The sequence below is a fragment of the Brienomyrus brachyistius genome, chromosome 9, assembly GCF_023856365.1.
Source record: "Brienomyrus brachyistius isolate T26 chromosome 9, BBRACH_0.4, whole genome shotgun sequence".
NCBI lineage: Eukaryota > Metazoa > Chordata > Actinopteri > Osteoglossiformes > Mormyridae > Brienomyrus > Brienomyrus brachyistius.
Window position 1 is genome coordinate 16,714,187 of NC_064541.1, and position 25,852 is coordinate 16,740,038.

Consider the following 25,852-nt stretch of genomic DNA (forward strand, 5'->3'; position numbering starts at 1 on the left):
GACCAAGGGGTGGGAAGGTTTAGAATTTTGTTCAGCAAGGAAAGTTGAGGTCCCTGGATTTCAGCCCTTAAGGTGCCCTTAACTATACGGGAACAAAATGAAGAGGAAAACAAGCAAATATCAGTAAAAAAAAAATAGCCAAAATTAGTGTATAATAAGCAATAAGAGCAATAATAATAAGCGCAAAGGTAACAGGTGTCAGTAAATATGGATACACCTGGATTTCATTCTTGCTGTACAGTGAAGCCCTGCACTAACTGATTTGGGAAGCGGAGAAAGTCCTTTGGATGAAGCAGACGTGCAAAGCTAAACTAATGTTACCGTTTAACTGGCGTGCTGATGCACGAGGGAGACGGGAGCCAGGCAAACCGCTGCGAGGCAGGTGTGTGACCACAATTGGAGCAGCAGAGGTGAGTTGCAAGGATGGAAAGCTTGCATGTTGTGCTATTTGCGGCCTCTCAGACACATCAGTATTTCACCAGCCGGCATTCTCGGTGCTGTCATTTCCGAATGAGATGTTATTAACCGATAAAAGGGTATGTGACCAGGAAACCATGCGAACTGCACTTCCTGTCTTTTGCCAAGAAAACCGGTGCTATTGTATAGCTGTACCTTGCCAGTGAGATGCAGGCAGCTGATGAAAAGATGAGTGGCATGGAGCTGGGAGATTCTCACACTGCCTTCCTTCACTGGCCCTCATTGTAGCTACTCACTCGCTTTCTATTAAAATGACCACGGCTGAATGAAGAAACTGGGGAGAAAAGCAGGGGTCCCAAGACTCGCATAGCTTTACTGGGTTGGGCAGAATTTGGCAGATATCTCGTCCAGATGGTCATCTTTCAGAACTCTTGCTTATGGAATGTATTTGCTTAAAAATTACACATTTGCAAGACAATTATCTATAAAAGTCTGTATGTTGGTTCTTGCTATAGGAACTATTGTATTTGTTTTGAAACACAGGACTGGGGAAGCAAGATATTCATTTAATATTTCAGATTAAGGAAAATCTTCCACAACTACCCAAATCTTCCATTAACCTATCCAACCTTTCCTATTATGGTAAATAATAATTGAAATATAAAATCCCCAAAAACAGGTTTGTAAAGCTTTATTTTTAATTTGGATATCAAAATTAAATTATGGAATCAGTTACCACGAGTTTCAAACAATCAGTATCAGATATTCAGACAATATCTGAACCCGAAAAAGTAAAGTGAAACAAATCACACTGCAGCCTTTGGTTTCATTTAATCTCTTGCAGGCTTTGTTCTGTGTCGTTCCTTTTTGAATCATTCTTGAGTGCAGGAAGAAGGTGGGCGATCATACAAAGGGAGATCACAGAGTGACAGGAAAATGTCAATTTTTGGCAAAATATGCATGTTATTTTTGTTGTTTAGGATCTGCTCTGTAGGACTGATGCTTGTAATGGAAATTTCAGTTAGATTATATGTCTAGCTAATCCAGTTGTGTGGGCTGGGTAATGCCAGTACATTTGGCCAGAAAAGTACAATCATTAATCTGTAATTAAAGCATAAGCAATGTTAACGTGGCGGGGGGGCGAGTCCTTTGCTGACTGACCACTGCATTTGTGCAATTAGTCAGCACAAAAAGGCTAAAGCCCAACCTTTTTCAGAATACCATGCTGCTGGATTACTGCTGAATTCTTTCAGTGGATCACACTTGTTAGGACAGGCAGAGGCAATCTACAACGTCAGCAGAGAGAGCGAGGGAAGAGAGGGAGAGAAGGAGGGGCCGAGGGGGAGATAGACGGAGCGCGCAAGGCAGAAGGCAAAACACATTTAGGGGCGTGTCTTGAAGAATTATTTCCTCAAGGAAGTTCGGCTGTCAAAAAATCTTAAAAAATCCAGATACACGGACCTCTGTGTCAGTGGGGATTTTGGATCGCTTCTGCTTACTGGGGGAAGAGTCCTACAAGTACAGAAATTTAATGTTCAAGACCAGTTTCAAAAGAAGAGGGGAGAAAGAAGTTTGACAAGGAGGAGTTTGAGTGACTGAAAGAGAGGTGAGGTACTGCAGGGTTTACGTTTACGGTGCACGGCCGCTCATCTTGCAGCTAACGGTGATACTAAGACCTTTTGACATGTCAGTCCTCTCACCTTGCTGGTACAACTGGATGGTGTTTTAAAGAGACTGCGGATGATACAGTTTTAAGTTGGAGTAAAAGCACATAGAAGGGTTAATTCTGAGATCATGGGTTAGAATGGAAATGTATTCTGTTTTCTTCGTGTTTCACATTCTGAGAATGATGCTTGAGTTCACTTACAAATAGGTAGTACTGCAGAGACAGGGAGCACTTTAAATGAGGAAAAATGTATTATCCAACTCTAAAGAGATTTTTATTAGCAAATATTGTATGTGATGTAACTGATTATAATGTATCATTTTCAAGGGATCTATATCTCCGAACGTTTATCGAGTTAATCAGCATTACGAGATGCTTTACCTCAGCTTTGGATTGTGTAGTAGATTCAGTGTCTTTATCATATTAAAGTACCATCTTTGCGGTTATGCTCCGCCTCTCCAGATTCCCCTGACTGATGAGATGTTTCAATTCTGTTTTTAGTGAGGGACATGCTTTTAAAGCGTTTCAAACTTAAATAACAACAAACTTTAGCAGTCTTCTCATTACCTTGTTGCAATTTGTTACCGTTATCATTGCAATATATCCAAGTGAACATCTAAAAGCATGGGCCCAAATTGAACAAAAAAAAAGTGAATCTGGAGTAGAAATGCTTATATATTATTTATGAGGTATTTATGAATTACAATTCTTATTGTGTCAAATTAATAGCTCTACTCACAGCAAACCTGTGGCAGAAAACCACAATAAATTATTTTCTTTTACGTCACTTGTCATGTCAGAGAATCCAGAGGCTAAAATGACACACATTCTAGTCAGGTGATGTACTTTGACTTGAGTCTAGAGTGCTGTACTGTGAACGAGTCCCAGATCCTGATGTTTAATTACAGGGCTGCCAGTCACTCTACACCCTTCAAACAATAGGATGCCCTCTTGTACCAGCCCCAGGTTATTGAGGGTTTGCCCAAAAACAGAGTTCAACGTTCTACCAGATCCAGTCATCACTGCCATCCTAAATATTTAGCTCATTTGTTCAAATTCCTCTAATCGTTACACTTTACCACAGCTCCGCTGAACTTCGGCAGAACTGTAAAAACCAGTTCAAGAAACACTGGAAGCTGGCAGACTAGTGAATTTAAAAACTTCGCTAACTTTGAAATGTCTATACATTTGCACACTGGTAGCTGGTTTGCTTGAGAAGACATTCACGTTTACCTTACAGCAGTATTTATTGCAACAAAAGATGGATTATGTCCAACATAAAAGGTTATTTTCGTTTAAACGACATTTCATCGCCCATGTAAGGAACTGGAAGTATTTAAGAGTGATGAAACTGCACTAAATTGCAGAAGGACAAAGGAATTTCAGAACAGATTCAGTTTCTAAAATGAAAAGAAAAACCCTTGAAATGTTACAGATTTAACCCATTGTTTATGTTTTAATCAGCATTTAATCTCTATAAAGACCATACTTTATATTTCACTCCAGAGATGTATCTGTACAACATAAAATAACACGTTAGTCAAATGTTTAAGCAAAATAAATCATCAGTCTATATCTCGAGAAGATCCCCCGCAGGAGCCCTTGAATTAAAATTATTGGCTGAGGGGCCCAAAGTGACATTTTGTCAGTGGGCCCAGAAATCTTAACTCCACCCCGATGAAGTCGATTTAAAAATTTTGCAGTATAATTCAATGTACAAATGATCTTGCAATTTTAAAGGTTGTATTTCTTTTCTACGACATGTCTGAGGGGTGGTCAACACCAGGGGCTCCCCTGGACTGATGTCCTACTGTATAAAAACAACAGCAAACATGTTGAAAAAACTCTCCATGCTGGACCAGGTGAAATAATCATTTGCAGGCCTCCTTTGAACCACACGCTGAAGCTCAGCTATTTCCAGCTGCTTCATAGTTTGATGGTGAGGAAATGTGATTAAAATTGCAGAAGCCAGTCAGACCCCTACAGAGCTCCTGGCTTTAAGTTTGTATGGAATGGAATTAAATATAAAATTATAAATAGTTATTATAGTTCTCCACTTCCATTCATGGTTTAAAGTAAATATAGTGAATTGATGTCTTCTAATCCCTGTGAAAAGTTTGTGTTAAGGTGCAACATTGTGGACTTTCAGTGAACTTCTGAAGTTCCGCTGCTCAAAGGACAACGGCTAGAATAAGACTTTCATGATTTATAGGAGTATCGACTTTCAGCTGAGCTGGTAAAGTTGAACTGCATATCAGACATATCTCCCACATGCACACAGTTAATATTTACACCATGTTTATAGCATGCAAGCCTTGATATTTGGTGCTGTTAACTTGACGCATGATGAAAACTTAAAATGTAAACCTAGCTTATGTTTAATGTCACTGCAAGTAATATTTGAAGACACAATACACAAAAACAATAGTCACCAGAGAATCAGAATACCCCAAGAGCTCAATAAGAGGCAAATCAGGAGTAATAATAATGTATTCCTAATGCTTGGCACAGCTTCAGTTTCGGTCAGCCTAAAGAGCTCTCTGGGGCAACGTGAAGGCTTCAAGACAAGGTCATGGATCCACCAACATCTTGTCTATGAGGCCAGAGGGATGTCCTCACAGGTCTGGGTGATGTTTTAGATCAGAGAGCAAGCTCTTTTGCTGTCTGCCTTCCAAAGAAAGCTGGTTAGTAAAGACCTGTAGGAACCTGCCTGTGCTATGTAAAGCACAATCCTCTGGTCTCATACCTGTTGGAGCAGGTCGCCCATTTTAAGCAAACCTTGTGCTCTCTCTCCCTGAACATCTGAAAATCATGCGTTTCTAAACCAGCGAGTTAACCATGGAGATATGGTTAAAACAGCCGTTCTCTTTTCTTACTGAAGGGCTTGAATTCAGCTTTGTGGAAGCACTGAGAACTGAAATGAATGGAAAGAAATGAAAGAAAACTCACAAGACTCTTACAATTGCCCCAATGTATGTTGTTAAATAGCAACATGTGATCGAACGTTGGATGTATATTTACATGTTATCGCATTAACCATCATTTACTTCTGAAACTAGTGTATTCATAAGGTACCTGATCAAACACAACATGCACTTTATGACTTTTTCAAATACCACAGCCTGTAATGTTTATGCGGCCATTGGATGGAGTTTTTATTTTGCTTCTCCTGAATTACACGGTTTATCTGTTGTGTGTTGCCCTTTTCCATATTGAAAACTCATTGATATTATATTGCTCCAATTTTGCTGCTGCTTAGCCATTGTAGCTGTTGTAAGAATTCAACCACTGTGGTTTTTCCAGGCATGAAATTATTGTAACATGTCAGACTCCAACAGTTTGTCTTAACTTTACAACCATTAAAATAAAGGGAGAGACTGTGCCAACAATTGACGGTGTTTACCTAATGTTTGCACATCTCAGGTCTGAGGGGAATAGAATGTTTTCTTCTTTGACGCAGTTGGGGCTTTGCCTCATGCCCCCATGATACCACCTTTTCATGGTTTCTCCCCTGAGCCAAGCATCCCGGTGATAGAAAGTAAAACAAGACAGACCTACAAAAGTGCATTGAAGAGTTACTGCATTCTTTCAGCCATACCCTTTTAATTATAGTAGGAATCAATATGGGCAGCGCCACAGAGGTGAGCTTAGCACAAATGTTACACAGCTTCATACTCTCAGATGTGCATGATAAGAATGAATTCGGTAGACCAGGGGCCTGTACTATGAAGTGGGGTTACTGGTTTATCGGGGTAACTTGTTGGACCCCGCTTCGTTGTACGGTCCACAGGAGGTGTTCAGCGTTGCTCATGAGTATGTGATGATAGCTTCAAAGCAGGAGACCAGGAGGCAGCTGCAAAGGTCCAAAGGTAGATTTATTGACTCAAAAAAAAAAACTATTTACAAAAATATATATATTCAGCTAAATATTTGGCTTTGGAATGAATGTAATCATTCATTTCAACGTGCTTCCACTAAGAACCCACCCACTGACAGCAGATAATTCAGGAGCATGTTTGAAAGTGTTGGTAAATTAACAAAGCTAATCATAAGCCTGTACTATGGTCAGACAATTCTTTACAAGTTCGCACACCTATCAGAGAAAGTGTCCATTACAGACACGATTAATCTCCTGTTTTACAGCACATTAGCCATCGTATGACACAATAATGAAGCCATGACGCGAATGATCAAAGGAACCTTAAATGAACAACAGCATGTAAATAGAATATCTTAATGTCCATGACATAATACAGAAAAGGGAGACTGCTGGAAGTTTTTAGTCACTATATTAAGAAAAATTGCATACTGCTGTTAGCGACGCCTGCATGAGGCTTAAGCAGTTGTCAAAAATAACCCCCCCCTCTCAACTGTCGTACATCAGGCAATAGACAAAATCTGCGGTTACATTTTCATTGCCGGGCTGAAACTTATTCACAAACTGAAATGGCTCAAAAGACAAATGCCAGCAAGCTAAATGAGCACAGATATCCTTCATGTTAACTACCATTTGGAGAGCTCAATAGCTCTGTACTTCATAGCAAAGCCAGCATCTTTAACGCACCAAAATGCTACCCGAAGGTGATGCCCCCATATATTCATATGCATATATTTCTGAGCATCACTACATTACTGAGATAAGCAGCGGCAAACTCTCCCATAACACAGTATGCATCATTCCTGCAAAATAATATCCATTAATTGCTGGAAAGTTGGTGGGAGCACCATGTAAACCAAATGGTAAAACCCAGAATTGCATGAGGAGAGTAGGGGTATAACAGGTGGTTAGTTCTCTAGATTCTGTGGCAAGAGCCACCTGTCAGTACCCTACAGTAGTCTACTAATAAGTTTAGCTTTCTCTATCATCTCAAAAATATCTCGATAATAGACAAGGGTGGGAATAAAATTTAAAGACTGAATCAAGATAACGGAAGTCTATATAAAAACACAGCAATAAGACTCTCTTAAGGAAACCCTACTTTTACAAAATAAAATCAATGTTCCTCAAAGGAAAGACCTCAGAGTATGAAGTTGAGGAATCACAAACTACCAACATGTACTTGTTGCCTGTTGCCTGGGCTTGCAGTAACTCTCCCCAAATGTTCAAATGGACTACTGATAACAGGCTGAAGTCCAATGGGGCTTTGAGATGCCCATTCTGATGGCCATACTTTGATACTCTGGACAGGTTCTGCAAAAGGCAGCAATGTCTTTAGTCATCCTCAGCTGGTAGAAGTGCCTACTTACTCTGGAATATGTTTTGCAGCATCCTAGCTAAGGTCAATGCCACAAACTAAGCACAATATTACCTACACTTTTCAGAAGTAGCGTCTGCAATGTATAAAGGCAGAAAACCTCTTTACATGATATGTCAATCCAACATATGCTTTTGCAGCTGTCAGCTGCTTTTGCAACCTGGGAGTACCTTACGGAGATCATCCTTTTGGAGGCATATTAAGCGGCATTTCGCACTGATCACAGCTCAGAAGGTTATCAGGCTCTATAAGGTCTGAACTTTGTACCACCGTTCTTTGAAACTTATCTTGCTTTTTCTCCATTTTGTACTTCTTCAGCTTGAATAAGCCAGCTAGCAGGTCATAGCCATAAAAAGGAAGGGTAGTCCAAGAATTATTTTCTGCTTCTCTCCATCTCTTTTCGACTGAGCTAGTGCCATATTAAAGGTAACCAAAATCCATAAATATAGTAAAATCATGGTGAATGACAACTGGCTATGGAAAATGCTGCTCTCATAAGATATACATTGTCCTTGTACCTCCAGGTACACTACGGCAGTTGGATAAGCTTGCTCTTCACCATGCTCACACTTAATCCTTACAGGAGAGTCATTATCCAAAGGACACTCTGCAAAAACATGGGTCTCAGCCAAAGTCAAAGTACAGCCAGTATCTACAAAAGCAACTACTTTGTGGCCATTTAATCCTACAGGCATGTCACTTAGCTTGGCAGAGGAACAAAATAAAAAGGCATAGCACAAGCTGGGAGTTAGATGCAGACATATAGGTTTTTTTGTGACCTACTTAGCCAACATTTGACAGCCTCCGCCTTGGTAGAACTTGGATTTTCAGTCCCTTTCAGATTTCTCTCAAATGAAACTATCCATCACTGTGGAAGCTTGTCTTCAGTAGTCTTCCACTGGATATGCTTCTAAGGTTGGCTGCGTCACTAAGCTACAAGTCAGGCATCATGCTCAGGGATGAGTGGGTTATGCTCTCCAAACCTAACCCGGAGCTCTGGGCAAAGCATATTCATGAGCTGTTCATTTGATTATTTCTCCAATCTCTTGCACCATTTTCCCGAAGGCTTCATCCATTTGTGACAGATGTTCCTCAGCTGAATGTACAGATCTTTGGGGATTTCCTCTGCTGACACTTCCATTGAGTGAAACCTCTCAGCATTGATGCAATACTTCTTCAGTATGGCCTCCTTGACAAACCCATATTCACCTGATTCATTCATATCAATTGCCACACAGGCACTACATGTTTTGCCGTTCAAGACAGGAACAAGTCTAAGTTTTTCTGCAGCCTTCTACAAACTGTAGCTCTACGCTCGGATGTGGTATAGAAATGTTCCATGTCATTTGTTTCATTGACCTATTTCATTGTGAGTAGTTTAGGAAGGCAAATATGACTTGCTGGTCTTGGATTGGTGGAGGTTCCAAAAGGCTGCCCTGCCTCCACTCCATCTCTTTGCAGTGCCTCTTCCCGACAGGTGCACTGTTCTCCTCTTGCAGTAGCTGAAACTGATGCTGCAACAACTTCTGTCTCACTTTTTGTGAAGCAGCTTCCTGTTCCTCACGGTCCTCCTTGTCCTGTAGATCAGCTAGAAATTTCTAGAACATTTGCTTTAGCTGTCTAATATGTGCTTCAAAATTTCCTTCTGGCTCCTGCTCACCAAGACGTCAGTCGTACCTTGCTGCACCTCCTCCTCATCTGGGTTGGATTCTACCTCAATTGTGGTCTAAGCATGTGGTAGCATCTTCAGTGACGTGTGGTAGCATCTTCAGTGACCTTCGGTACTGCCCATTATAATGCATTATGAAGGTATTTATAGTGCATGAAAGCTAAGAGCATTCATAATGCATAATAAACATGGCTTTATTGTATACCTTTTTATAAATATTTACAATTGTATGTATAATACTTTATGAATGCATTACAATGCATTATGAAGGTGTATATATAATGCAGTTGTATGATTGCTTTATGTAACGTGTTATCCAACCTTCTAGCAATCCTCTAACTCAAGAGCACCTCCCACTGGACTATCCTAGCACTGCCGCCAAGTTGTTAGATCATGTCCAAGCAAAGACCAGGGGACAGCTTTAAGAAGTCAAATGTTCCAGAGGTCAATTTATTGACTCAAAAAAAACTATTCGCAAAACATTTTTGGCCAAACCAAAATTAATATGAATACTCATTCCAGCATGTTCTCTGCCTCTGAACTAACCTGGCAAGGTCTAACAATAGAACTGCCTCAAAGAGAATTCCCAGTACTTTTCAACCTTTCAAATAATTCTCAAAAAGTATTTAACTATTCCTTCACACAGTATTTATCATCCAAAATCAATAAGTACTCAAGCTATTTATTAAATCATAGTTGAAATTCACATTCTAAAAACTAATAATTTCAGCCCTTTAAAAACAGCGATGTATCTAATTACTAAAGCCCCTAGAATTTATAGCCTCATTATGAAATATGCTAAGCCAGATGCCTATGTGAGGCAATCGTTGCAGGGCCCCGCGGGGCCCACAGAACAGTTGCGGGGGCCCCGTTGAAGTGCTTCTTAAACTGGCATCATCTGATTGATGCAATATGACTATCAGAGAAAAAAACATTTAAGGTGAATCATTAAAGCCCCTCCTACATTTGTTGCAGGGGTCCCTAGCCATAGTCTATTTTCATTTGGGGGGGCTCTGGTTCAATAAAAGGTTGAAAACCCCATGCAGTAGACAATCAATGTTAAGTGCCGGTCAGCAAAGGACTATTCCTAAGCGAAATGTGATAAATAAGACATTTAAATGCGGTCATGATAAATGTGAGGGTCGCAGTATTAAGCTGAAGAAGAGGCAGTAACAGTAAATCGATGCTTATTAATCAGTGACACTTACTGACATGTGCATGGCTGGCTGTTTCTGGGACTCACACATGTGTATTTAATGGGCATTTCTGTAAACGTGCTTTGCAGGCCAACTAATGCTGTCAGGCTATCCGAGCATAATAAGAAGGTATTTGGGTGTCAGGAATGCTTGTGCAGGAGCCAGAGATGAAAACACACAAGTGTGTAAATTAGTCATGTCACACTGGTATGTGCACAGAGGAAAATGAGCATAAATGTGCAGAGTTTGGAGAATTCATAAGAATTCTCCAAAGAAATGTGCTTTTTATAGAAAGTAATAGGGGAAAGTGCAATAAGGGAAGGTGAATTGAAATTGAAACATAATCTCGCACAAGGGAAAGGGTCATTAAGCTTGTGTGTGTTTTTTAAAGGTGTATCCTGTTTGCCATTTATGGACATTGTGTATATGACTCTTGGCAGGCAGTTATGTGGGTAATTATAGTCGTCACCAACTGTCACTGTTACCACCCATCTACGGATCTCATCACGGTGACAGTTATGTCAAACTGAAGCCCCGCCCACATGAAAAACAGGGCTCTGCGTCTCTGAAGGGTTTCAAAGGTTTCAGTAAGACTCAACAGACCTGCAAACTAATGAGACACAAAGAGTACAGAGTTTCATCAGTTTTTTTAAGCATGAAAATCCAAAATACCCTCCAGGACCATCCTCCGTTAGCAAGTCAAAAAACATGAAATCTTTGTTGATTCATACGTTCTCTTCACCATAACAGGATACGAAATCTTGACAGGTTGTTGCTGATTTTCCCTCAACTGGCATTTAAACCTCTGATTGCAAATCTGCTTCTGTATATAGGTAGTAAGTATGTATCTGTATTAGTGATGAAAATGTGACCTCAGCCAAAACCAGCGTTTATGTGTCTCTTTGGTTGCCTCCAATGTTATTGTGATATGCAAAACAAACCATATCCAGTGATTCAGGCGTTTAAAATGTTGATTCCCTTTGCTCCCGTAGCTGCAATGGATACCTTCAGCTCAAAGGACATGGCCATGAAGGTTCAGAAGAAGATTCTCAGTCACATGGCCAGCAAGTCTATGGTACAAGCGCTCATTGACGATACCAGCAGCGAGATCCTCGATGAGCTCTACAGGGTTTCGAAAGGGTACACAGGCAGCCGGGCAGAGGCTCAGAATGTGGCGAAGGACCTGATCAAGGTGGCAGTGAAGCTCAGTGTACTCTATCGCCACAATCGCTTCAGTACGGAGGAGCTCAGCTTGGCCCAGGACTTCAAAAAGAAACTCCGGCAGGTCGCCATGACTGCTATAAGCTTCCATGAGGTTAGTTTCCATCATCCGTCACTCATCAAGATAACATCAGTGAATATGTGTGAAAGCAGACACTCTATTAACTTCAACACTGTCAAAAGTGTGATGATTCATTGCAGTGAATCTCATGTCGTCACCCTGCATGACTCGGCTGAGCATTATTAACTTATTAATAATGAACATTTTAGGAACATAAAAGCAAAGAGCAACTAAAAATGGCATTTGTATGTCAACTTTTTTTGGAGTTTGACATATTTGAACATAGTTAACTACCAGCAATCAAATATACAGTTGGCCGTCCATACCCACAGATTCAACCTGCCACAGATTGAGAATATAAAAAAATATATATATTTTGAAAGTTCCAAAAAGCCAAATTTGAATTTGAGAAGCCAAAAGCTACACCGAACCGTTTGAATGAATTGATGTTTGGTGTTGGTGGTGAGTGGTAACACTGTGTGTATATGACAGGGAGAGAAAATGAAAACATATTTTCGTTATTTACTGTATAATCACATTTTCTATATGTATTATGATGGTTATGTCTGTGCTGAATTTATACAGACTTTTTTCCTTGTCATTATCCCCTAAGCAATACAGTATAACAATGTTGTACAGAGCTTTTACATTGTATTGATTATTGTAAGAAGTCTAGAAGCGATTTAAAAAATCCTGGAGGATGTTTGTAAGTTATATGCAAATACTATGCCATTTTATATGAGGGGTTTGTAGCATCCATAGATTTTGGTATCTGGGGGGGGGGGTCCTGAAATCAATCCTCAGCCAATATGGAAGGCTGACTGTATATAGTTAGATGACAATACAGTATAAAGCATAATGTGCTTTTATACTGAGCAGTAAAATAAATAATGGTGTCTTTCTTGGTGGCCAAGGTGGACTTCACATTTGACAAGAACGTGATGTCAAAAACCCTGACGGAGTGCCGAGACTTGCTGCTCAAGCTGGTGAAGGAGCACCTCACCCCCAAATCCCACGGACGAATCAATCACGTCTTCAGTCACTATTCCAACCCAGAGCTGCTTGCCAGTCTCTATTCCCCACATGGACCTTTCTCGTCCAACCTCACCAAGATCTGCGCTGGCTTGAACAAACTGTTGGAGGATGACAAATTATGAGCTGACTACCCTGCCTGAAATACAGACACTGCTGGGGTTCAAGTCCAGACTGAAACGGAGGAGAGAACAAGGTTCTCACGTTACTGAACACGAACTAATATGTAACACAAAAACAATGTGAGATGGGGAATCCGACTTGATCTTTTTTTAAGATGAAGCCACATCAAATATGCCAATGCAACAGCTACAAAAATGCTGTCTATTTCAGCGGAATTTCCCTCTTCGGATGCAATAATTGCAAAAACAAATCTTAATATGATCATATACCAGAACGTCTTGCATTTCAACATTCAAAGCCATCGCTCACCTGTTTGTGTCACCCATTTTTATAAAATACACCCCCACTGCAAAAACTACATTTTTATGTAAAGTAACAAAAAGATTCCAAACAGAAAACATGCTGACAAAAAGATGATAATCCACTGCTATCTGAGCACGTGAAGTGATTTTAGTGCCATAAAAGCAAGGCTCGCAATATTTGAGATCACTGTAAAAACCACTGCCATCTAGCGTTGCAAAAAAGAATTTCTATGGGTTAAAATGTATATACGGTGCAACCCTACTGTAAATGACACGCTATTTTGTTGCGATAAACAGTGTTGGATGATAAAAATTAACCATCACTTTAGGCTTGACATCTGTTTTTCATAAAAGTTAAAGATATATGTATATTAATTCTACTGATAAAAATTCTATAGATTTTTTTTATAAAATGAAAATAAAACATGCATTGTCTCTTGTCCTTTTTCTTAAATCAAATGGTGCAAAATCACAAATATTGTGAACATTAACTGGCAAATACTGTCAATTGTGATTCTTCTGGAAAAAAATCCCAGACTGTACGTGCTTTTCCAACTGAAGACAGAAGGTGTAAAGAACAATCGTTTGCCCTACAAGTCACTTCCTTCTCAATGTTTAAAAATACCAAATCAGTATTTTCAGAAATGAAAACATGCTCCACACTAATGGAATCAAAATTTGTCTTAGGTGGCATGAGAGGACCCCCCAGCAAAATACGTAACTGCTCTCTACATCTCACAACTTTAAAAAAACAATACTATTTTTTAATGCCTCTTCATCAAGAGTACAAGGTTTACAAGCCTAAACGCTTAAGAAATATCGGCCGAGATGCTTTTGTGCAGCGTATGGCTTCAAATTAACAAGATTTGGATGAACATCAGAGCTTACGTCCAAAAAACCAAAATACAAGCAAAAGTTCCAAAACAAAGAACTGGGACCCAAAACTTTGTGTGTCTTTGTTCGAACAAAATTAACCATTCCTGAAAAAAAGTCCAGGTTTCAGTGTTCAACTATTTGTTTCCCAATACTCAGTTCTGAATTAACTACAAGAAGCTAAAATGCAACATGGTACATCAGTTATCAAGAGGAAAATATTAGTCATCAGTTTTTTTTTTTTACTTTCTGGGAAAACAGGTCGTTTGAGTTGTGTGAAAAACTGACATGTACTCAGATATTCGACTAAAAATACAATTTGTAGAATCTCACAGGATTGGTAATACTTTATTGAAGTTTCAAAACTATACAGATCTCAAGCAGTTTTTGGTAATAATTGGCATTTTTCAAATTAAGATATGTTATCAATATTTGCATAGACTATTTGGCACCTATCTCACAATGTTATGAGTTTTCAAGGTTCTTACATTGAAAATTCAAAGACCTCAACATGGACAGTGTCATTAACCAGTGTGAAAAATAGCTTAAATTCTCTGTGAATAAATAAGACAACGTAACCTTAAGTGTGTCGTTAAACAGCACACCTTTATATGAAGGTCATTATGGGTAGGGAGACTGACAGGGAAAAGTTCATATGAAACCTGTATTGATATTACTAAGGAAAGGGATGCACATTCTGCTTTGGCAATATTACTTGCCACAACATACGTCGAAGGAATTTCTACTCCGGAGAGCCGTACGGTTGGTTCATATTTATAATAAAAGAATAATAACGATTATCATCATCAATATTCAAGTTACTATAATTCGAAGCAAATACATCATGGCCCCATCGACTTGTTGCAAGGCTGGTCTTTCACACTTATGGTCGAAAGGGGGCTTTGAAGATCACAGTATTCAAAATTTACACTCTCAGTTTTTGCTTGGTTTAGCCAATAAAAAACACACCAATGTCTTTTAACAAACTTCTTATCAGTGCACAATATTTCCAGCTACCAAGCATTTCAAAATCTTGTCTCTCATCACCGTCTTTGACCTTTACGCTCCCAACTTGTTTCACAGCTCCTCGCTATGCTTAATTCCTCAGAGGACATGTTGTAAAAATAGTGTCGAAAAACACGTCAACAAATTCCACATCGCAAGGTGGACGTGCAATGCAACAAAGTTACTCGACAAAATCACACGACCCACACAGACTCAAAACAGTACTGAGCCTTACAATCAGAAGTGAACAGACATTATCATCCACCTGCCATAAGCCATCCCATTCAGCAGAAATCAGAATGGCAGGATCAATATTACAGCAGCTTCAGGTCACTATTTCAATCAACTAATTTTGAACTAATTTCAATGGAAATTAAAACAAATATATATATATATATAGACTATAGGTGGGAGACAGCTGGGATAAGATTTTGCAAGATTAAGGTCAGCAGATTTCCTGCTAATTTTAGCAGTCAGGTAATACTGGTAAACAAAACAATTAGTACATTTCTAATTATGTTCCAATTAGGTACACATGGGATAAAGTATTTTTCTGCATTTAAATCAAAATATGTAAGAAGTAGAATGCATTTTGAAATGTATCTTCAAGACATTAAAATGCACGCATTTCCTATTACATCTAACTGAAATGTGCATGCCCATTTATACTTAAAATTAAGGCATCAAATTCGGACGGAAAACCCGTGGTAACAATAGGCCCTCGAGAGATTCAAGACAGTAATAAATATTACAGTATTTACTGATCAGAAAAATATTGATGGGTCAATGACGTCACACAATTCTCAGCAAAAAAAAAACAAAAACACCCAGCCACCCACAAGAACTGTCACATTTGCTCTGTTAAGTGCCATCTCCAGCGAACATGCGATCTGTCACAGCTCGAAGATCTCATCTTCATGGTCCTTCAGCACTGTGGCACGCTTGGTGATGGTGAGGGGGACCGCTCCCAGCATAGCTCGCTGGTTTGCGGTACAGCAGGCGGCGTCTGCGTTACCAGTTGCCGGATACGATGAGGCTCCATAAGGGTGAGAGTCTTCTATACATGCAAATCTACAGGAACAGAAGGAACATTCAAACAAATGAGGACTTCTACTCTTCCATTAAATATCCATCTGAAGAGAGGGGCACAAAATCCAGTCCCATTTACACAAACGCCTTAAATACCAGACATACTTAGCCACTCCACTAGCTTATACTCATGCCTAGAAGTTCATGTCTAAATACCCTTAAACACAGCCTGACAAAGAATAAAAAACTTCATTCAAAACCACAGATATGAACAAAAAACCCTTCTGTAGACCGCTACAATCTCTCAGTACGGTGCAAGTACAGACAAATGTAACTGGTAGGTTCAATCCTAAGTAATGTTATGAGTTGTTTCCATACAAGTACTATGTAGAAACTGGGCACTATTAAAAATGCCTCATTTTGGTAATTGGTTCGCCTTTGTATCCATATTATGTTCTCTTGTTCAACCCTTTTTCAGAGAGATTAAGTACTCACTCCCTCTGTCCTTCGCGGATCTTCTTAACAGCTGCCATTTTGGATTGACTGATCTGAGCATCCATTCTTTTCAGGAAGTCCATCGGTGAGAGTTCGGGACTCTCTGGTGGTCTTACTCGCTCCTCCTCCTTCACATCAGCCGGCTTCCTGTGCTTAGCCTGACCCTCCTTGCGTTTATTAGAACATGACTGATCCATTTCCTCATCAGCAGAGCCTCCATTGGTGAATGCATCAAAGTCAGCCAGCACTGGGATGGAGATAGACTTCTTCAGGCATACAGGGTCGTTGGTGTACAGTCTGTTAGCTCTTTTAATTTGTTCCATCTAAGAACACAAAGGACACCGTTCATGCATTTTACCCCATTACTCAAGACTGCATTCACTGTATATTTTCCTCCTAATTAAATTATGCAATTACACATGTTCTGTCCCACAGTGATGCCAGAAATGTACTTATAAGATAATGCATAAAGGAAAAGACAGCTACTGCTTCTCACTGGGTGCTGTTGGCTCCTGACAAAATATCTGGAAATAGTTATAGCTTTTCTGTATATAAATATTAGATCATGAAATTGCATCCTTGAACCGGTGTCATCCGTTTCATGAATAGATTAGTTAGCCCACGTATTTTGCATTTGTAAAAGAGATATACCAAGCAACCTGCCTCGTGCCCATTGCTTCCGGGATAGGCTCCGCGACCCAGTAGGATAAGCGGTTTGGAAAATGGATGGATGGATGGATATACCCGGCAAGAGCGTTTTGGAAGTTTTAATCAAATTCCATTGAATTGAGCTCCTGCAATCCAAACATGACTGAAAAAATGTAAAATATACTAAATTAACACAGCAAAAATAACGGATGTAAGCAACTCACTGATACTCCATACTTCAACGCAAGTCCTTGGAGCGTCTCTCCGGGTTGCACATGATGCTGTATCTGCCGCAGGCGCACCGGGGAGACGGGGGAGTGCGCCAGGCTGCCGTACGATCTGGTCCGGCTCGCTTCGGGACGCCGCTTGGCTCCGCTTTCCGATGACATGCTGCTTACTGAGCAGCCGAGCAAGTATCTCTTTGCGTCGCACAGTATAGCCTCGATATTCCGCGGCGGTTTCCAAGCATCGTCTCTCTTAAGGCAACCTCCGATTTCTCATGTACATTATCTGAAGACCACAATGTAATAAAAATGTAATTTCTTGGTAGGTCAAAGTGTAGATCCTGTTTACCTACATCGAAAACACAAATTTATATGTGTTTTCGTGGAAAAAAACAAACAAACATAAGTAGTAGCCACTGGAATTAAATGAACGCAGAAAAAAAGCAGTAGCCTATTCACTCGGGAGCGTTTTTTTTTGCGCCGGAGGTATTAGTGTGTTTTTTTGATAAACAAAGTAGCCCAGCGCCGACGTCACGTTAACTGGTTAACCACAGTCACAGAGGCTGATATCTAAGCCGTAGATTCGCAACGACTGTTGTCACATTTGCACTAGTTCACTACAGAAAGCAGGACGTGGCGTGCGAGCTCTGGTTGCGAAAAACAAAATACTATCAAAAGTACAAGAAAAGTGGCCGCGATCCCAAATTCAGTCTCTGGTCACTATACCGGGAAAACCTAGAGCTGTATGAGCGCATCTTAGAACAAGATCATAAAACAAATTACAGCGGAACTCAGCTGCCCGCGGGACCTGCTGGGTTATGAAGCGATAGACTGCCGTGACCACAAATGAACGATTAATGAGGCAATTGTAGCGTATTCTTAAAAATAAATAACTTTTACTACAGCAGGCAAAGATTTACTATTGCACAGAAAGGCAACTGTCGCTCGCAATGTGCATATGAGCAAAATAAATTACTGCATGCAGCTACTTCGTTTTAGACAGCAACTCTCCATCCCCAATAAATAGTACAAACCATATTTTCAGTACAAATGATGGCCAGCGTTATTTCGCTTATCAGAGAATTTCATTTCAACAACTACCCACTCTTTTTGCATCCTTGTACTTGTCATCCGTTTAAAAGAAAGTGATTCCTTCCAATGATCCTTCCCGATCATACCTCGGACCCCGAGCGAACGCGGTGCATTGTGGGAGATGCAGTTTAAACGCTCATGGGGTTAATCAATGAATAACCTTTAGCTTTTTCAATGCAAATGTAACATCCGTACCATCAAGTTCTGCAATCATTATATCATCATAAAGCAATTAAAGGAGAGTATGATAGCTCGGCGTTTTCCGAACGGGTGGCATTTTAAATTATTTAATTTGATAACCCACAATGCACTTCTTCAAAAGACTCAAATCCCATAGTTCCGGCTGCTCAAGCTTGTGCCGCAAATAAACATTATCTGAGAAAATCAGCTTAACTTCTGTGGCAAAAATGTCTTTCAAGCGGGAGGGAGATGACCCCAGTCAACTAAATATCCTTAAGGTATTTGCATTAGTAATGTATGCACTCATAATTAGCCATAGCCTTTCAGCTAGATACGGTTTGTACTCTTAATTAAACGCGATAGCCTGTCATCTAAATGGACGAATAATATTTGGAATGAATGTATGTTGGTAGAGTTTGGGTGGTTTCACTCAGTGGATGCAGTTATATTACTGTTGTTGTGTTTTTAGAAGCGTCGTGTGGCAGATCTTTTATCAAACTTTATTCCCGAGGATGAAGCTGCCCTTATGAAAAACGGAAGGTAACGGCAGTTTATAGTGAAGCGAATTTTGCTTAGAAATGCCATTGAAGGATAATGTCAGCTGATGTCGACGCACGATTCTGTTGACAGGTACACTTGTTTAGTGTGTTCCTACCGGCCTGTTTTTGACACTGTCGACATGCTGACAGTTCACCGAAAGGGAAAGAGACATCTTGAAGGTGAGTTTAATTGAAACTGTACCGTCATCAGACTGGCTAATATATATTCGTGTACTGACATCTTCTCTTGGCATCAGGGCTAAAGTGGTTTTATGGGAAGAAGGAGAAGTTTCGGAACGAAATTGAGAAACGGCGACATCATGCCTATGTTCAGGCTGAGGAGCAAAAGAAGGTCATCAGTCATCATAAGCCGCAGATCTTTTATCAAACATTCATTTAAATATTAATTTAGTTATTGGTTTCGCCCTTTTTCTATTGTACTACTTGAAACCGAAAAGTAAAGTCTGCTGTTGAAAAGCAGACGTGTCATACTGACTGCGTTAGTATTTATAGATCTTAAGAGTTGCTTGACTACCAAACACACATTCATATGCTTGTTCGGTAGTTGTACAAGCATGATTCCCAACCTTAAAACTTGAGTCTAGATTAAATCTGATATACCATACACGTATTGTTGATACACATTTCATTAGCTGTAATTTTTACTGATGCATTATTAATGTGTTTTATATGTGCTGTTCCACAGGATGACATTAGTCCGGCTCCTCTGCTTACTCAAACGCGTAAGATTACCCATCATGCTTTGCTGAAGTCCACACCTTACAGTAGCTGCCACAAGAAGACTAGGTAAAAGTTACAAAGTGTTAAATATTGTATGTTATATTTATAATGAATAACTGCTAAATTGATGTTTTGGGTCGATGTAGTTTTATAAATGGTGGGAAGTTTTTATTTGTGGTTTTTAAGATAACAAAACAAATTTAAAAAGTTAAAACGTTGGCTTTTTTCCCCTCCTCTTTAAGCACCATGTCAGAAAAACAGTCAAGTTCTCATCCAGACTGCAAAAGACTGTGTTACCCAAAGCAAGCCACTGAGGCAGCAGCAAGGATCAGTGAGGAATCGACCGCACTGCCCAGCAACTCCAGCATAGCAGGTTATTGACTTATTAAGCACATGAACTGGAAATAGCCATCGACGTTTGCTTGTGGTTCATATTTCCAGCTGAGTTCTTGCTTCCGCAGTGCCCCAGAAACACCATTCACCTGCAAAGAAGAAACAGGTTAGCAAGAAAATATCCTGCTCCACAGGTGTCTCAGAGCCAGGAACCTTGTCAATGGAGAGGCGTCGAGAGCTGGAGCACTATCTCAAACTGAAAAGGTTATTCACTTCTTTACTGAAAACAGTTAATCTAAAATTAAATATAGATGGAGATGTGAATGCGTGAAAAACTGTATATTCATAAGGTATGTACATGGCCATGTATGTACGCAATACTTCCATCCATCCATTTTCCAAACTGCTTATCCTACTGGGTCGCGGGGGGTCCGGAGCCTATCCCGGAAGCAATGGGCATAAGGCAGGGAACAACCCAGGATGGGGGGCCAGCCCATCACAGGGCACACTCACACACACATGCACTAATACAGGCAATTTAGCAACTCCAATTAGCCTCAGCATGTTTTAGGACCGTGGGGAGAAACCAGAGTACCTGGAGGAAACCCCACGAGGACATGGGGAGAACATGCAAACTCCGCACACATGTGACCTAGGCGGAGACTCGAACCTGGGTCCCAGAGGTGTGAGGCAACAGTGCTAACCACTGCACCACCACCCCGACGCAATACTTTACCGGACTTATTTGTAATTGCTAACTTTTTATAACGATCCAACTCGGATAAGCAAAAAGAACCCTAAGCAGTATTGTCTCCAAAGGCTTTGTTGCATTTGACTGGTTGATGTTTTGTTTTATTATACTGAACCATTAATGAAAATCAGTTTTAAAAGATCAGTGTGTGGCTCAGTTGCAGATCAGTTGCATTGTTCGTAACTTCTTGTCACTTGTGACAAGTTCTCACTGGAGTTTGATTGCATTCGTCTGTCTCTCAGCTCAGGATGGGTGCAGGATAGGTGCGGGAACTGGGTTAAGGATGACAACGTTGAATTTGATTCAGATGAAGACCAGCCCGCTCCTCTTCTACCCAGCAGCAAGCAGCAAAATCTCGAAGAACCAGAGAAACTTTGATCTCACTGTGGACTCTGACCTCAGTCTTCTACCTTTATTCCTGCTGTGTCAGTCTGCCAAAGAGCAGCTGGCATAGTGGGTAGATAGATTACACACCTCAGCAAATGACATCATCCATCTTAGGAGCTTGATTCCAACACGGTTGGAATATTGTGGTTCGCTGTATATGTCTGCTTGCATAGCATACTTCATGTAACCTGGGGTCTAGTTCAGGCTCTACTGTAATGGAGAGAATGAAACTCAAGTTATTTAGATATCTTTTTATGTATGCAAGTTACCAAAACCTGAATGAAAAGTCTGAAATCACTTTGGTCTGAATAATTGTTTATCTAACATTTAAAAAATTGTTCTTTGCTTAAGTGATGGAGGTCAATCTCAAAATGACACTGTCCTGCAAAAGAGACATCATTCATTCATTCATTCATTCATTCTTACATATTCCTTCTGAGAAGGAAAATACTGTTGTGATGGAACATCCCAGAAAACCAGCCTGGCTACAAACAGGAAGCCCACAGAGAATTGCTGTGTCAGCTGATGTCAGGTCATCTGATTTCATGGTTTAACGGTGTGAGTGTCTTTGGCACGAGGTCATTCTTTGTACCCAGTCTGTAAAAATTCCAAACGTTAAACTATGAGGAAATGGAAGTTGTTGTAAATTAGTGAATGTGTTGTGTCAGTGTGTGTGTTTAAACATACAGACTTCCTTCAACATGAAGAGTATATCATTTTTATTAGGTATTAATTATCCTCATTCAAATATTCGAATGTTTTTTTATAAATTTTATTGAATTAATTTCGTATCCACATAGCCTTTTGTCTGGTGGAAACAACTTTAGCTGGCGATTTATATTTAAATGTTGAAAGTAAATCTGTCTCTTATGGGGCAAAGGGTCAAAGGTAAGCATTGATCCAGTATAAATCATGTAATTTGATTGCAGAGATATATCTCTAGTATACGGGGTACTTAGATGAAATCTGAATTTCCTTTTCTCGGTGTCCAGTATGAATGTGTGTAAGTGCTCAAGCAGGCTAATACTTGAGTTATTTATGAAGGCACTTTTGGTGACATAAGATGCTTTATCGCAGGTAACATTAGCCTGCAGAAGAATGTAAAAAACGTTAAACTAGACAATGGGGAAATAAACAAAGGAATACAAGTGTACTGTAGCTCCCACTGAAAACGCTGATGACATTTGTACTGCGGAATCGGCCTTGATGTACTGCTTTTTTTAATAAATGATTTGACATATATTTCTCTGATTAAAGCGCCACTGCATTGTCATTTTGCACAGTCCCACCATGGTAAATTATATCAGATCTGACATCTTTTGACCATTAAGATCGTCTGTTCCGCACTTTGGCGAGCCGCGCTTATTCACCTGCCAGAGCATCCAAGGATTTCGGTTTCTCATCCAACAAGCAGGGATGATTACAGTTCAGACAAAGATTTGATATCCTGTATTAATGGGATTAATGACACACGTTACATATTTCTCAGTCATGTTTTGATATTGTTAGCCTTGTCATGGTAAATGTGAGTTAAACTGCGGGCAGCATTCCAATGCGTAAAAGCTTTCTGGCTAAAGTTGTGTTTTTTTTATTATTATTTTTAATTTAATGGTTTTTTTTTTTATTATTAGAGCTGATTTTAAAAAGCAGCTCACGTGATGCAAACTTAATAACGATGATACCAACGACACCCCGTTTTGCTCTGCATCCTGTCATACCGACTAGCTAGCTCTAAATGTCAGTTATACACAAAATAAACATACAAACAGGTTCCTCCTACTATAGCCAGTAACACTCTTCTGCAGGCAGATGTTTGGTTCTGTCCCAATATCCTGTGCATACCAAAGCGATTTTTGACTAATCACAATCTGCTCTTGTGAGAGATCATTCTCTGTATTGCGAAGACATGGCGGAGAATGAACAATCGGTTGTCATTGTTGACCATGCTCCATGTTTCAGTTATTTCAATTTATTTTTATATAGTACCTTTCACAACACAGTTGACCTAAAGCACATGACAAGAGTGTGTGCTCTTCCATTATTACATAATTTATACAAAACGGTGCATGAAACAGGAAAAAGGGAAGTTGGCACGGGCTATAGCCCCGAGTAGTTTTGCCCCGATGCCAATTATCTTCCTTCAAAAAAAAGTCAAACACCAGGTGAACTTAACTTAGACGGATCTTTTCAATAGCTAGAAACTCCACTGGAAGGTGGAAAGAATAAACAAATTCCAGAAGACAATGGTGAAGAAGAACCAAAAACTCACGCTAACACATGGCCTGAAATCCTGAGACGTCACAGTCAGAGTGATTTTATAATGAATAACTGCTGTAGTGATGTTTTGGATCGATATAGTTTTTTAAACGATGGGTAGATGCCAGCTTCGCCATTTCAATACCTCTCCTAAAGTCAGCCCGGTATTTGCACTAACCATCTAATATGCCCGTTATTTTTTTTACTTCACCACTACTATTGAGTTATTTGATTAAATTACTTAAGTGACCTTAGTAGTGAAGTGTAACAGATGCATTGAATGTTTGGGCTGCCTCTGTGGAGGTTTGGGAAGTTTAACAATGTTCATCTAGCCCTCAGACAAGATATCAGTGACTTTTTGGGGAACTTTAGAAGTTCTTGTAAGTTTTTTTGAGTGTTACTATTAGTTTCTATATGTTCTAATGTCAAATTGTCCTTTTTCTGAGCAAATATACACTTAGTAGTAGAAAAATCGCTTTAAACATTTTCTTTTACTGCTTAAGTCCTTTGCACAGTGATACATACGGCAGTTGTGTTGGCCAAGTGGCCTTGATGGCAAATTACATGACGGAAACCAAATATATAACTGAACCTTTGACTTCACGAGATCCCAAACCATTTAATCCATATTAATTCTCAATCCAACTCCCCGCAACATCATTCTCCCATGTATTTCATCCGCAACTTTGGCATATTTCCTAGAGGAATCCCCTATCAAGAAGATGTCTTTTTTAACTTCATCTACCATTCAACGTTTGGTGAGACGGCAGCTGCAATTGATGGACTAGTTCATGTTTGATTTTCCAGTGTTATCCAGTGGTTGCTGGTGTCCTGGAACAGATAGTGGTGATCTGAATGGGAGAGGAGTAATTGCATATACTAGCAAGAATGTTATTTTTTACTCGTAAGAATTACGTGAGTACAAGTAAGCCTTATACTAATAACAGACAAATCGGCCTGCCATAGAGTTGAAGATCATCGGTTTCATTTTTCCGCCACAAGGTGGAGATAGAGCTATAGGTATAACGTGCATATCTCCTTCTCTCTTTTTCCGGTATGCGTTTCCTGAAGCGTTCTTTGGAATCATCGATTCTCGAGCTATCAATGTTAATCAATCATGCGCTCGGCGCCTATTAAGGCACTCAAGAAACTTCCCCATAAACAACATGTCAATGAATTGTTCTGGAAACGCAAGTAGAAAAGTACATAACTTTCGTAAGGGAATACCTTACAAATCTTCGTACGATAACGTTGACTCTTGGCATCTTAGCATCTTACGAAACCTACTAAAGATATATCTCACGAAAGATATTTGTTTTCCTACGCATGTTTCCCGAACAATCTCTTAAGAGATCATTTAAGGAAGACCTTCTTAAGTGCGACCTCAACAGGCGCCGGAACAGCTGATTGGTTGACGTCGATGGCTCGAAAATTGAATAATTCTTTCATGCAGCAAAATTCATGACTGCCGCATGAGAGACAGTGCTGTTCTGTATAAATATAACACTGCAGAAATGCTTCAAAATATTGCATTAATCAGAACTATGGAGAAGCTAAAAATAAAATACAAAATTAACGAGTTTAATTATCTAACCGTAAATATGATTTCTCCGACTTGCTACACAAACCCGCCTCCATTGATTGGAGTATCACCGGTTTGTTTTTATTTGTTCTATAAAACACGAATATGTGTGCATGTCATTGATATGGAGAGCCGCAATGGCCCAATAGCCGAAAGAAGAGTTGCATTACTGTCTTAACATAAGAGAATATTCTGTGTGCTTCAGTACTGATAATATAGATTATTCCAGGGTGGTTTTTATTTTTTTGGGGGAGGGGGCTGAATATATTAGTTGAATATGCAAATGAACCTGCATTGTCGACTCTTATCAAAGCCATGAACTCTGGCACATTTAGAGAGGTGTGTGCATTTCATAGGTGTGGCAAATAGGGGAACTGGTCCACCCCAAAATAGGCAGAACCCCAACCCCCCTACCTTCCTTCCCAATTAATAAATGCATAACCAACAGCGCTTCAAACTTGCGTCGGTTTGAATTTATTAGGTAATAGACTAAACATTGAAAAAGAGAACCGAGACCAACCCCTCCCACGGGATCGGAGAACCCCCTATTTAAAGTAATCACCAAAAAAAAAAAAAAAAACCTAACTCAACCCAACTCAGGGCAAAACGCCATATTTCAGATGTAACTGAACGATCAAAGGAAAGCTTTTATCCGGCATATTAAAGCAACATATTATCATTAAAATTCATCAGTTGGGCATTCTGTTGAAATACATATCATGCTTTATTAATTATGAAACTACACCACCTTCTTAGGTATTTACTTAAATTTGCT

The 25,852-nt window shown here is 39.7% G+C and overlaps 3 protein-coding genes across 5 annotated transcripts; 2 read left to right on the plus strand and 1 right to left on the minus strand.

Annotated features, from left to right (window-relative positions):
- The first annotated feature begins 1,786 nt into the window (after positions 1 to 1,786).
- On the plus strand, positions 1,787 to 13,370 carry tnfaip8l2b (tumor necrosis factor, alpha-induced protein 8-like 2b). Its single transcript, XM_049024435.1, has 3 exons — positions 1,787 to 2,023; positions 11,196 to 11,518; positions 12,400 to 13,370. The coding sequence occupies exons 2-3, from the start codon at positions 11,201 to 11,203 to the stop codon at positions 12,640 to 12,642; spliced, it is 561 nt and encodes a 186-aa protein (XP_048880392.1). The 5' UTR covers positions 1,787 to 2,023; positions 11,196 to 11,200; the 3' UTR covers positions 12,643 to 13,370.
- A 777-nt stretch (positions 13,371 to 14,147) lies between these two features.
- Positions 14,148 to 18,433, minus strand: lysmd1 (LysM, putative peptidoglycan-binding, domain containing 1). Of its 3 annotated transcripts, none has more exons than XM_049024434.1 (4): positions 18,322 to 18,433; positions 17,217 to 17,502; positions 16,345 to 16,667; positions 14,148 to 15,891 (listed from the first exon to the last, which is right to left on the minus strand). In XM_049024434.1, exons 2-4 carry the CDS (start codon positions 17,379 to 17,381, stop codon positions 15,714 to 15,716), a joined length of 666 nt encoding a protein of 221 aa, XP_048880391.1. In that variant the 5' UTR covers positions 17,382 to 17,502; positions 18,322 to 18,433; the 3' UTR covers positions 14,148 to 15,713. The 3 variants fall into 3 exon arrangements, with proteins under 3 accessions (XP_048880391.1, XP_048880389.1, XP_048880390.1); XM_049024432.1 differs by having other exon boundaries at positions 17,217 to 17,565; positions 18,322 to 18,432; XM_049024433.1 differs by having other exon boundaries at positions 17,217 to 18,412.
- A 186-nt stretch (positions 18,434 to 18,619) lies between these two features.
- On the plus strand, positions 18,620 to 21,945 carry scnm1 (sodium channel modifier 1). The gene is made up of 8 exons (XM_049024431.1): positions 18,620 to 18,766; positions 18,958 to 19,028; positions 19,119 to 19,207; positions 19,285 to 19,379; positions 19,734 to 19,834; positions 20,011 to 20,141; positions 20,230 to 20,365; positions 21,095 to 21,945. The coding sequence occupies exons 1-8, from the start codon at positions 18,716 to 18,718 to the stop codon at positions 21,228 to 21,230; spliced, it is 810 nt and encodes a 269-aa protein (XP_048880388.1). The 5' UTR covers positions 18,620 to 18,715; the 3' UTR covers positions 21,231 to 21,945.
- Positions 21,946 to 25,852: the final 3,907 nt, after the last annotated feature.